The sequence below is a fragment of the Nansenia antarctica genome (genome assembly GCF_963989245.1).
Source record: "Nansenia antarctica genome assembly, chromosome: 9".
Classification (NCBI taxonomy): Eukaryota; Metazoa; Chordata; class Actinopteri; order Argentiniformes; family Microstomatidae; genus Nansenia; species Nansenia antarctica.
Window position 1 is genome coordinate 20,994,905 of NC_137679.1, and position 14,305 is coordinate 21,009,209.

Below are 14,305 nucleotides of genomic sequence, written 5' to 3' on the forward strand. Positions count from 1 at the left end.
CAGCTTTACGTATTACCATAGTAAGGAAAATACAGAAGTGGTCAGAGAGGGAAAGATCACTGATAGCGGATATGGAGATCTTAAGACGCTTTGTAATCACTGAGGGTATGGCACGATTGTGAGTGGGTTCTTTGACATGTTGGATAAAATCCATAGAGTTCAAGAGGTTAATAAAATCCTTGAGTCAGCTTCATTATAAACATGTAAATTAAAATCTCCAACAATGATAACCTTATCATAATTGGGATGGATAATGGACAAGAACTCAGAAGTCAGGTAGGAAGGTAGAGCATGGTTTAGGTGGCCTGTATACAGTTACCGTCAAAACTGGTGGCAAAAGAGGGGAAAACATTAAAGGATATGCTCCTGCAGTTTAGATTATTTGATGCTATGGTAGCTGTTCCTCCTCCTTTTTTCCCATTTCTGGTTGATCGAAAAAAAACTATAGTTGGGGCGAGAAGCCTCAATAAGAGCTGGAACACACAGTCTAGTTTTCGATCACAATTTAGGTCATTTATGACAAATGTTTTATTGGTCGATAGGGACCTGATATTCAGAATTGCCATTGAGATGTCATCTGGATAAAGGGACTGACTTGAAGGTATATTTAATGGAATGGGTTAAGTTTTTCATATTTGCGCTATGTATTAGTTTGTTTGTGGTGATGGGGGTCCGTTGGGAAACAATAGTCTGGATGGCATGTTCAGTGTTAGGAGAATGGATCGGACTCACCCCACTTTGACAGGCTGACCCATGTCACTGTGGTCCGTTCTGGTCTGAGACGAATGTACTGTTCCTTTTGGCAGATTTTACACAGCCAAAATGTCTCTTTCTGTTTGATGTCTAAGGGCATTAGTCTTATCACCCTGTGTATCCCTCTTCAAATTGACATGAGGCCTCTAGTCGACTGATGCAAGTCATCCCTCTATCAGACCCAGGGTCTAACCAATGAGAATGCCTCTGTTAGACCAGAGGTCTAATTCCAGCAAATAAACACAGAGCGCGTAATTAGGAGGACAAACCCTTGGCACTTACTGTCATTAGCACCTGTTTATTTACTGTAGCTAATATAACGATAGCTATTGCTAAACTGCTATGGCATGGAATACTGAGCTGTGTGCTTTCCCATAACATTAGCAAAGTCCCATATGGGTTTTTCAAGTAATTCATAAAAATACAATAACCTACAAGTTAAATATTTAATATTGATTGGGCAATTTTGTGTGAATAGAGCTTGCTATAACAGAGACCCTAATAGCTTCACATAATCCAGAGTCATTTTGATAATGGCCTCTTAAATGGCTGGCTTGTGATCAGGCAGAGGCTATGTAGACAACATCAGCGAGTGCTTGATTTTAATTACACCAGCAGGATGAGGATACATTTGGGGGAATTACAATAAGAGGTAAACTAATGTAATATGCCAATAACTACAACTCGGTCATCTGATATCAGGTTTCAATGTGTATTGAAGAATCAGATTTTGCATGTACCCCCTAATGCTAAGCAAGAACATCCCCTAGTACACAGAGACTTGCACCAAAGGCCAATAGCCTACAGTATACAGTATAGTATATCTAGCTATTCCATTTTTAAAATGGACCTACAAATGTCAAACATCTCTGAACAAGTCCAGTCCCAAACGCATAGACCTATAATAATAATAATAATAATAATAATAATAATTTATTCAATTTATATAGCGCTTTTCCGAGGCTCAAAGACGCTGACAATATAGGATACACATGGGGAAACACAAAAACAACAAGTAACAACAACAAGTAACATGGAACACAGAGTCAGCGAACGGGGAGGGGGGGGGGGGGGGGGTGCAGAGTCCGGTGAGAGTCCACATGACCTCTCATCTATGTGGCATGTTAATCGTGTTGATGTATGTGTTTACACAGTAGAGGTCAGATAAGGTATTGTTATCTGATTTAAACACAAGAGATGAACTAGTAGGTACTGTGAGGGCCGCATCCAAGTGTTTCACATTTACAATTGACAAAGTGTCTTGTAGTTATCTAGTAGTTAGTTGAAGAAAGTATGATTCTCTACCCTTGAGCCATATGACTCGTACTGCCCTATTGGAAGGAAGGATTTAGATTTTTGTCTCAGCTCATGTTTGAAGAGGGGTACATGGTGTTGCTGATATAACCTCAGGCCAGCTATATCAAAAAACTGAAATTCAAACTGCTGAATTCCTCTGTCTGTTTTCCACTGGGCTATTGCCGATGAACTGTGGGAATCTATCAGTTGCCGTTGGCAAGTGCATGCTGTATCTGAGCTTGTGACACTTGTGGTACAGTGAGCTAATTATAGATGTACATGCTGTATAATAGGCTTGATGGAGCACAGATGCTCTGCAGGATGGCCAGGTTCGTAGTTCTATATCTGAACATGGACTGGTGAATGGTTAACACTGTGATTGGTCCAAAACACCTGAGTGTTAATTGCAACTATTTGCATGAGTCCTTCAAACAGAATGTGCATGACTCATATAGCTGAGCTTTTGTAAAATATCTAACTGAAACACCTAGTTACTGTAATATTGAATATGAACACGACTCTGGGGTCTCTGGTGGCCTAGTACAAATCTGCTCATATCCGACTGACCAGTCTAGAACAATCCCTCTGCAGGTAAAGATGTTTTGCATTCATAAACCCTTTCCAGCAGTCCAGAGTCACAAGCTCACTTTACTCTTTCTTGGCACATCTTGTCAATCTGATCTTGCGGGAGCCCTTCCTGTGGACACCAGCGGAGCCTGACATACATTATTGAAGCCTTGTGTCCCAGTGTCTCCTCTGTGCAGAGACAGCTGACTCACAGGAGTGGGGAGGCACACTGCCATCTGAGCCAACTGACACGGGGAGTGGGCGAATGGAGGATCTGCATGGAATGTCTGTGATTTGTTAGGCCAAATGTGTTTTACATACAACTTACAGTAGCCTACACTATAATAGAAATAATGCAAGCAAATGTAAAACGTGTAGGCTATGTGCTAAGCATTAGGTCAAAATGTGTTCTTGGAAGAACAGTAACCTTATACTATCTTATTACCATCTGGTGTTATCATGACCTATTTTGACAAAACAAACAAACAGACAGGCTTGTGCATGCTTATAACAATTAAATAGTCATGATAATGCATTAGGCCTACATATGTGCATGTGTCCATATTCAAAATCTGACCTGGGATGCGGCTCTGGAGGATATTATTGCACACCTGCAACCAACCATATTATGATCTTACGAATTTGGCCATGCAGTGCCAATGGTGCAACGGTATAATCAATTAGTCCAAATGAAAACACCTGTTCATGAGGTTAAATGAACCCACTTCACAGGTGGGTTTCGATTATGGTATTTTGCCTCATTTTAAACACTGGTGCACTGAAGAGCATCATTTATAGCAACATTGTACTGTATTGATGTCTAAGTCATGGTCATAATCTCTATCTCCGTTTGACTGACCTCGTATCAGTTTCGGATACGGCAGCATTTTTCTCTCTATAGCAAGCATTGACATTGAAAGATATCAAACGAAGCAATGTGACACCGACACCGATCAATTGTAACGGTAACGGTCGCCTCTCAAGTTCTCACATCCTTCGGAGGGAGGACAGTCCTGAACGGACACATTCCATATGCATACATCAAAAATATTTGCACAATAAAATCGATTATTATATGTTTAATGAAGTGGCCTAAATTGACCCTTATTCAGCACAGAAAGAATATATAGGCTACCGCCAATGTCAGGTGCAATGATAATTATCAGATATCTAGAGGCACTAACCCATTTAAACAATTCATTGACACGCCAAATAAACACACATTGAATTCATATGACCTCGGTTAATAGAAATAAAATTTGAATTAATTAATATAAGGGAGTAGCTATGACACCCAAGAGAGGATCACATCAGAGCTCTACTGAAACGGAGCGTTCAGTTTGGCTTGTAACCTAGTCCATTCCAGCACTAGTTAAAGCCCCTGTCGTGTAAAAGAACACATTTCACAGCCCGGTTTGAGAGCACATTACAATCACTACAACGTCAACGCACAAAATACATTGCAACGATACAAAATAGTGAAATCCTACCTGAAATCTGTCACTCGTTAATGCATGGGCGCTGACTTGGATGTGGACTACACACACTGCGAGCTGCCTCCGCGGTGTCAAGCCCCTCCTCGTTTGGAGATCCGTAAACTAGCGGAGAGATGATCAAATGATCCGATTTCGGTGCGCAGAAACGAGGAAACGCGTCACACACTCACGCTCCCTGTAGGAATACATTAAAATATGAAAAAAAATAAGGTCTGCATGTTTTTGAACAAATATACGATATACATAAGGCATTTTTCTGGTCTAACAAGGATTTACCACATTCTGTTGATAATCCTTCAGCCTCAGCGGCCAAAGGTTTCCGTGTGTGATGACTGACACAGTAATAACTGTAATTCAGACAGTAGTAATAATAGTAATAACGTCAATGTTGTGTGCGTGTGTGTGTGTGTGTGTGTGTGTGTGTGTGTGTGTGTGTGTGTGTGTGTGTGTGTGTGTGAGTGAGTGTGTGTGTGTGTGTGTGTGTGTGTGTGTGTGTGTGTGTGTGTGTGTGTGTGTGTGTTGCGCTGACATGGATGTGTATGCACACAATCGTGTAGTTTAAATGATGGACGTCCTCAAATCATGTAAGATAATGAAAACACAGACCGGTAGCTAATGAGCCATTCAGTAGAGAATTAAGCATCGGTTAAACTCATATCATTCTATCAAAAAATATGTGTCTTCATTACATGATACACACAACTGAGAGGCACCATCTACTGTAATCTTGTTGTACTGTATTTAATCTTTGCTTGAATTGATCTTCCATGGACATTGGAAGGCAATGATTGCACTCCAATGAATAATGTATAGAATTTAACCAACCTGAACGAAGCAACACATGATTGAGCATTACAGTAGATGACCATTAGAATCTATTAGTTTGACCATTCAAAATCATAAAGAAAGTACAATGTGTTTTTTGTCATCTTTCGACAGAATTATATAATGCTACACTGCTGTCTCTATGGTGCCATATCTTCTCAGTGTAGAGATGGCTTTGGATACAATTCCTCTGCCGTTCAGGATGCTTTCTGTGATGTGAACTTCTTTAAAGGAGGGAGGTGAGCAGTGAAGCATAGCTTCCAAGAGCCTGTCAGCAAAACGTCAGACCGTGATATGATATCTAACCTGAGTCTGACACAAGATTACTGAAACATACAGTAGAGGATGAGATTGTTTAACTGGAGGGCTCCTGTCCACATCAAAAGGCAGAGGGACCCCAAACATATAAAAACATTCAGACTATTTCTGGTATGTCAGTGTTAGGGAGAAGCAAGTCCCTCTATCTCAACCACATAGCTTCAGATCTAGGCTACCATTTCCTCAACAGTCCTTATATTACTGGTGTAATTGACAGCTGTGTGTGTGTGTGTGTGTGTGTGTGTGTGTGTGTGTGTGTGTGTGTGTGTGTGTGTGTGTGTGAGCGTGTTCATGTGCGTGTGTGGGGTGTGTGTGTGTGTGTGTGTGTGTGTGTGTGTGTGTGTGTTGGGTGCTGTCTTGGCACATGTCGATGGCCCAGTTTCAAACCAACCCGTAGTCATTTCCATGAGTGATTCTGTGACTTTCCTTTAGCGGTCTGAAAGAAAAGATATACGATATGGTAATAGCTTCTTGTCAAGGTTGTGTCCTATGTGAACCAATCATCTAGAATCAGTAAGGGGCACTAGTAGAGGGTAGGAGTCTATAGGAAAATGGGTAAAGGACTACATCCATGCAGAGAGCATAATCCACGGCATACAATCACACAATCAGTGTGTCAACTTCATAGGTCAATCAATTTGACCAAGTTGTGTTTGATGTTCTTTTTTTCCCTTCTTTTTTTTAGATAGATACTGCCCTCTATTGAGCACAGCAGGAAAACACATTAGCAGACCCAGTGACGGCCTGCTCACACAGCAACACTCCTTTATCTTCTGACAGAGTAGGCTGTCTTGATGAAGTGTAGGGTTGTGGAATGTCTCACAGAGGGAAATCAGGGAATTATTGGAGTGTGGAGGTAACCTTGAAACACATTTCATTACATCTCAGTACTGGATGATCCTACCCAGATTCATCTCACGGGGAACATAGTGGTACCTGAGGGGTAACAAATGCAGTTTTTCAATCTCTGATGAAAACCTTCTTTTACAAATGAATATTTCAGGAATATTTAATATGATAACAGTCTAAAAAGAAAATACTTTGAACAAACCCCCAAAAGAAAAATCTGAGCAAATCCTAGATACATTTTGTCCTCTGAATAACTGAAGCAGCTGACATAGCATAGTACGCCATGTAAAACAACATTTCTGAGAACACTCTAAACTATTTCTGTGCTTATACCATTAGGTATGATCCCTCCAGTGTCTAATGGTGTGGTTGCAAAGGGTAACTGAGCTGTTGCACTTGAACTTTGGCCAATAGAGAACAGGGATCTTTCCAAGGGATGCCCCCAGGAGAATGTCCTACAGTACTAACTTTAAACTCAAATGCACCTGTATGATATGAGAAAATTACTTCAACACCATGCCTATAATGTGAGATGTTAAAATAAAAATAAAATAATAATAATAATTTGTTGTAAAAAGAAGCACTGATGTGATAATGATGTCCCTATATGGTGTACTTTGATATATACTTTCTTAGTGTTCTACTGATCAAATATTACAGGTCCCCTCAAACCCCCCTGCATTCCGGGACACTGTTTCTCCCTTTCCCCCCCCAAAAAAACCTGACAGTAAAGCTGATCCTTCTGTCACCACAAGAGGGTAGCATTGACATATTGTGTGACAGGTCTGTCACGTTTAGCTCACGTTACATTTCAGTATTTCTCAAATAATATATATTTTAAAAAATATTTCAGTGATTTCTGACTGTTATAATCCTGGCATAATATGAATACATTAGACATCGGAAAATGATCTCTAGCAATTCATATTGTGTTTTAGGTTGTAAAGTTGTAAAGTCTTGTGAAAGGAAACTATTCAAGAACCTTACCATCAAAGACCTAGCAAAGAAACCAGTCAGATAACATTTCAAAGTTTGGCATTCCGTCTCTTTAGAATTGTTTTTCATTGACACAGTTATTCATTAGCGATGGCAATAGGTAGTACATTGTTCAGATCAAAGCAGTATGGGAGGATTCAACAAATAATGTCAGCACTCAGCAAACATACTCTACAGTACATGGGCAATGACTTACTTCTCTGAATGAATGTAATGACGTCAACAATAAGCCAAGTAGACAATCAAAGTTGTCTGAGTAAAATGTTCGTCATGTAATTGATTAATGGGACGATTGACCCACATTTAGGGCAGGGACTAATGACCCACATTTCCCTTCATTATCTCAGTAACGTCAAAGTAATCTCACACACTATTGTCCCAAGATTTCCGGCACTTTACACCAAAGGTCATTTAACTGTTAACAGGTTTGACCTGAATCATAATGTTATAGTTTCACCTCTGTTGATGTGAACAAACCAAGGTTGCCTTCCCCCCCCTAAACCAAGGTTACCTTCCCCCTCTCATATGCATAGATGGAAAATCAAACACACTAATTAACACGCTTGCTTTTTGTGCTTTTTAGTGTTCTTATCTCACTAGTCTTTCAGTGTGTGTTGTGGCTTGGGTATTTCCATGGGAACAGATGGCCAAGGAGAGAGGGAGTGTGTTAGTCACACTGGTCTCCTCCCCTCCAGCCGGCCCCTATTTAAACAGCCTGCAACTCTCACGGCCGTTAACAGATGAGCTGGTCTTGAGAAGAGAGAGTCTGAGTCTGCTACTTTGAGAGCCTCAGCTAGCGACCCCACCACTAACACTTTACCATTAGCTATCTCACAGTTGTGTATGTAACCACACAGGGTTGGATTTACCCATATCTAACAACAAGGTAAGCATCATTATTCATGAATAATCAACTTATTATTATTATTTGAAGTATTGTTTTTAGTAATCAGCACAATCCAATTTTGATCTCAGTTGAATATAGTTTTAATTGAAGTTTCCTTGAGTTTGTATTGTATATTGTTGTATGCTTTGTTGGTGACTGAGATGTGGTTCCATATTATCTCACCAAACATCACCAACATCTCTCTTTCCCTTTTGCAGAGTTTCCAAGCACCTGGAGGACTCATGTGGGTAGTAGACAAGATCCGTGTGTCAGTGGAGAGAACCAACATGCCTGTCCTCTCAGCGGAATACAACTTCAAAATCTGCGAAATCATGTTCGGAGACAAATCCGTCAAAACGAAGAGACCCATCTGTCCCAACATCATCACCCCAGACACCATTCCAGAGTTCTGCATCCCGCCCAAGATCCCGTCCCTGCAGGAGGGGAAGGTTGCGGAGCAGAGCCGTGTGGCCCCCATTATCAGGGTGTCCCCCTGCGAGAGGGAATACCCCAGGAGAGAGGCCTCGACGCGAGAGCTCATCAGCTCACACATCATCCAGGTGGAGAGTGTGGATGAGGGCCCCTATGACAATGGCTGCAGTGATGAAGAGACCACCAATGCAGACCCCCAGAGCCAGGCTGCCCTCTCCCTGCCTCACATGGCTAAAGCCCAGACCTGCTACGGCTTTTGCACCCTGCTTGAGAGCCCCCACACCAGGAGGAAGGAGTCCCTGTTCCACGACCCTGCCTCCTGTGGTATTCCACTGTTGCTTCCCAGGAGCAGATCCAACACATGTTCTAAAATCTCTCGATCGTTGTCCTCCTCCTCCCCCTCTTCCCCCTCCTCCTTCAGTCTGAACACCCTGGCCTCAAGACTTTCCCCCAGAGGGTTTAGTTTGAACAGACAGGGCACACTGGACAGTGATACAACATCCTCTGCTGAATCTTCCCCTTTCAGCTCCCCAATGCTGGCTCGGTCTCCACCCAAGTCTTCCCTCTTCAAAACACTGAGTCACGAGAGGCTACTCTCCAGGAACATGAGGAAGGCCATGCTGTCCAGGAACAACTCCCTGTCCACAGACGAGGGCAGCTCCACAGACAATAGCCCCAACATCATGAGACGGGCGTCAGAGGGGGTGATGGAGGGCCTGCCTGCCAGCTTTGGACTGGCACCCCCCACGATCTTCCCTTTGGACTTGGTCCTGCACAGGGACAGGGTGATGAAGGAGAGCCTGGTACCCATAGGGAGAGATGGAACCCTCCGCCTTTCTGCAGACTACTGTCCTGACAACCAAAGGCTCCGGGTGAGGCTTATCAGTGCTGAAGGGCTGTATGCTCAGTCCGTGGACCCCAAGAGTATCAACTGCAGCGTCAGCCTCTCCTTGGTACCTGGGAAAGTCCAGAAGCAACGCAGCACGGTCATCAGGAAGAGCCGCAACCCCATCTTCAACGAGGACTTCTTCTTTGATAGTATCTCTGAGGAGGTCCTCTGTGAACGGTCATTACGCTTTAAAGTGGTCAACAAAATGTCCACCATGAAGAGAGACTACAATCTCGGGGACTGTGAACTTCCTCTCACCAGCATTATAACTTTATAAGTTTGATTATTTCCCTTATTTATTAATATCTTAATAGAAATGTTTATTTATTTTCATACTTTGTACTGTTATTTATTTTATACTGTAAGACAAGGTTTTGTATCAATTAAAATGATGAAACGTATCTGTTCCTTTGTCTTTTGTTTCCAAAGTGGTAATTTTGGAGTAAAGCAATACTCTATTACATGATCAGGACTCTTGCCAAATATGAAACAGAAAATACTGTATAAGAGGTCACTATGGTGTTATAAGCCTCTGACAGGTGTAGACCAAAGCTATATCAACTCCCCAGGATTATTCCAATAAACACCATTGTGAATTTTATAGAGTATTTTCATTGCTCTGTGAGGAAAGCTTTTAAGTAAGAGCATGACATTCTGAAATAGGAAATGGAATGATTTCTTTTTGGAAATCTGAATTATAGGCTAAACTCAAGATTCTGTAGTTGATTGATATAAGCCATCAATTATCAGATCAAACTTCAAATCAAAATGCCTCATTGGAATACTAGCAATAATAAATCAATATACCTAATAATCAACCTTCAATCATGTTAATATTCATTAAAAAGTTCTTTGACTGATTCATTTTGTCGTCATTTCAGTGAACCCCTTCGTCATCATCAGTAAGACATAAACATGGTTGCCTAATGTGCTAATGTGAGAGACTCACCTTCTCTTGTTTCCTCTAAGCCTGTTGTTTCCTCTTGACCTTTGCCAGGATTAGAAATATCAGTGGTAACCAGAAACCTTGGTGGAGATTTTCATCTCAAAAGCCGGCTAAATATTAAACAGTCACGACCAGTTCTGACAGGCATTTTCTTTCTGAGAAGGATACAGGACATAATTGAATGATTACATTTAACCATGTTATAATCAGTACTCAAGTTGTAAAAGAAAATCGTGGTGGATTTTATGATATGGGGACAATTTTAGCATTCCCACTGACTTCAGTGTCAGTGACTACAAATGTCATTGCATGTGTGCGTGCCCCCTCGCCCACAGTATTTTACTCAATATGCGCAAAACTAAATGTTGAAATAGCAGTAATACCACGTTCATTGATAAAATGACATAAGGGATGGAAAGGGGGGAAGGCAGTTTTAGAAGGGGGATGATTTTGACCGTTTTTTATTCATCCCCTCTCATCCCCCCTCAACTCTAGTGCTGGTTATAATTTCTCTTAAGTTTTTTTTAGATGATTCATGTATTCTGGGACAACACAACACTTTGAGAGCTGTAGTTTTCCTGGTCACAGACACTTTGATCTCAAGTTGGAGTCCCATGGAGCACAAGGCATCACAGTATCCCCTTTATTCATACCCTTTAGCATGATTGTATTAACACTCTAGGCCTCATTGAACCTCATAGAGGAGCACAGTGAAACATATCAATCATACTGTTTCAAGCCCATGTTAATAAGAGAAAGTGGAGTGTAGTTGAGTGCAAAGCACATACACTATTTCCTTTCAGATGGGGCTTTCATCTTATAAAAGTAACTACTCTGGTATCCTGGTACCCCAATGTTTTAGGGCCCTGCCACAGACTTGTGCAAGACTGCCTCTGTAATGTGATATACCTGCATAAAGTATATACGTACAGTGTTTACCCTCCTGAAGAGTGCAGCAGCTCTTAAAGCAGACCTTTAGGGAACCATATCCTGCTGTTTTCAGCAGTAAGGCTTAAAAGCATCTGCTGCCACTAGATATACGTAGCTCCTAGTTAAATATTAACATGGAATTTCTCAGGGCCTGAAAATACTTAGCGAAGTGGGATTTGCAACTGCCGGTGATTAACACAGAGCTGAATTACAAATACATTATTGGTAACAAACCATTCTAAGATGTATATGGAGCCACTGCATACATACTGTAGTAGACAGTAGTAGATGGCAATATCCTGCTCTATATGAAATAGGGCAGAAATAAGATACTAAATTCACAGGTGGCTGCAATGACACATGCAATGACACAAACAATTGTGAATAATTGACCTAATTTGAGGGTATGGGTTGTGCCTTGTAAAGCCTTATTATGTAATAACTTACAACAACAAAAAAGTAACAAGCACCGCAGGTCTTCACAATTTCTCCTAAACAAGCAAATTGCTTTTGGGGGCTTCATAACTTGAGAAGAAAGCAACCATATCAGCATATGAGTGGTCGATAGAAATACTATTTAGTTTCAACACATGCAATTCTGGAAAATGTTAATGTTGGAGAATTAAAATGCTTTTCATGGTCAAATGTATTTATTACATTTCCATTTCTTCCAAATGAATTAAATTATGTTAAAAACAAGTGCAACCTCCGCATTTTGTAATAACCTGCACAATATGTAATACATTTATTACATAATAAGGCTAACGTTATTACATTTTGCGTTCAGGCGATTTATTACATAATGTGCAGGTTATTACATAATGTGGTGTTATTACATATTGAAAGTTACTTTTTATTACATTTGGGGATTTTGTTAGATAATGTGTAGTTATTACATAATGAGGCTTTACATGCCGTAAAGAAAAACCCTTGGGAAAAAGATTACTCATGAGCCACTAGTTAGAATTTCAAATTTGAGCTTGCACAAAGGCCCACAATCCCATCTTTGTATTTTAATCTATTTTTATTCTATTACGTGTCTCTGTAATACATGGGCTTTTACATGGGAAAGCTCCCGTTGCTGACACAGATGCCCACCCCGTCGCACTTCCAACCTATATTTGAACAATACTTATAGGGACTGGCTTTGTCTGCAGACTCTATGAGGGGACAGATAATGGTAGACACCTTTTTATTCGGTGTTGACTCAGCTGTGAAATGCCTTGTAATAAATGAGAATTACCGGTGATTCCCCTGGCTGGTCATCCAATGATAGGCTTTTTAGGGATTTCCATCTGAGTAATCTATCCACCTTTAAAGGAACAGGGAAGCAGATTCACAAGGGAACCATCAAGATAACCACCCAACATTGGCACAATTGTCTAAAGATAATACACGTACGTCTTATGGTACGTCATTAGATGCTATTTAAACAGCATGTCATAAATCTTTACAAATACTACCAAAGTAGACCTTTCCTAAAGCCACTGAGGCAGATGTGCAGTGAAGGCTGATGTATACAGTAGGCAGCCATTTCTCTGTGTGAAACCTCTGGCACCCTGAGGCCTCTTAGGGGGGAAATGAAGGCTTTAAGACCCATGTCAAAAAATGAAAGTCATTGTTGTGTGTCCAGCAGTATTGCCTGGTTACCTATAGTAGGTGTTCCTCTGTTCTCAGAAGACGCATCCATGTACAGTAGCAAGTAGCAATTACATTTACATCAATCAGCTCATTATGTAAGTGTTACGTAACAATATACATGGAAACGGGAAGCTTATTTTATTATGCCTCAGTAAATTCCCTCTATGCCAACATACAGTATATCAGCAACTACGTTGCAAGTATTTTACAAGAAGAGGTGACAGTAAAGCGAGAAAAGGAAATGATCTTTGAAAGCTAAACCAACTCCTGCCAGGCAGTAAGAAGAAGGAAGAAGAAGACATTGTATTCAATGTGACGGTAAACAATGTAATTTGGACTTTCCCTTGACTTTCCCTTGATGAACAGGTATTCAATGTACTAGTGACACTAACATGGTAAAAGTGTCTTGAACCAGTATGGTAGAGGATAGGTGGTCTAGGATACTGCGGTTGTGTTCCATACCAAAGCTGCTAAGCAACCCCACTGTTGTAATCACTGTTGTCTATAACACAGCGGCAGACAAAGACATTGTGTATGATCAATAAAAACATTGCAAACAAACGTAGATCCCAGCAATAGCTTAGTGGATGGAAAATCCAATTGGTAGCACAGGGATGAATAATGATGTTACTGTAGCATGTCTGGATCTAGAGTAATGGTTTACTCTTTGCTTTGTTTGTCACTAGTGATTAGGTGTTCCAAACATAGATGGAAAACAGTATGGCATAAATAAAACATACATTTTTCTAAAACTGGCATATGTGCGCAACAACAATGGTTATGGATATTCAGAATCAATGTGTTCTACTGCTGTATGGTGGCTACATCTAGCTCCATGTTTCCAAATAAACAGAGATGGGGATAAGGTATTGTAGTGGCAACTGCTCACTAATGTGTCTCCAGGTTTACAACATTATTTTTAACCTCACTGCTTCACACAGAGGATAGGTTTCATAAGTAGACATACTTACATCATAAACCAACTCACATAATGGCTCAGGGGTATGATTTTACAGTCTAATGCATTTAATTGTACACTGAATCTACAGAGAAAGTGTAACCTCTTGCACAAAAACAGTGGAACAACTCTATTGACTTGAGGTTTGACGTATGGTACTCCATGTTCTGGTGAGATCTTGTGAGATGTTGTGTTTCCTCAAAGTTGAGGTCAGAGAATGTTTTCATTCCAAAAACAGTTCCTTCCTCTTTCTTGTCTGAGGTTCCATATACAAAATAAGAAGTTCCTGTCTTATCATAATTGCTGTTTGGTCAGACTATTGGTTAAGCTTGCCAAAACCCACATAAAAAAGAATATATTGAGCACTTTGAGTGTCTAGAAAGGGGCTTAATGCAATGATTGAATGAATGAATGATTGAATGAATGAATGAATGAATGAATGAATGAATGAATGATTGAATGAATGAATTAGGTCCTGCTGATAGGTTTGACTGATGCATTCTGTCTTGGGTCCAATTTCACC

At 40.6% G+C, this 14,305-nt stretch overlaps 1 protein-coding gene across 1 annotated transcript; it reads left to right on the forward strand.

The window, feature by feature from the left end:
- Positions 1 to 8,228: 8,228 nt before the first annotated feature.
- c2cd4a (C2 calcium dependent domain containing 4A) lies at positions 8,229 to 9,584 on the forward strand (the record flags this gene model as incomplete). Its single annotated transcript, XM_080539332.1, has 1 exon — positions 8,229 to 9,584. The coding sequence occupies one exon, from the start codon at positions 8,229 to 8,231 to the stop codon at positions 9,582 to 9,584; it is 1,356 nt and encodes a 451-aa protein (XP_080395458.1).
- Positions 9,585 to 14,305: the final 4,721 nt, after the last annotated feature.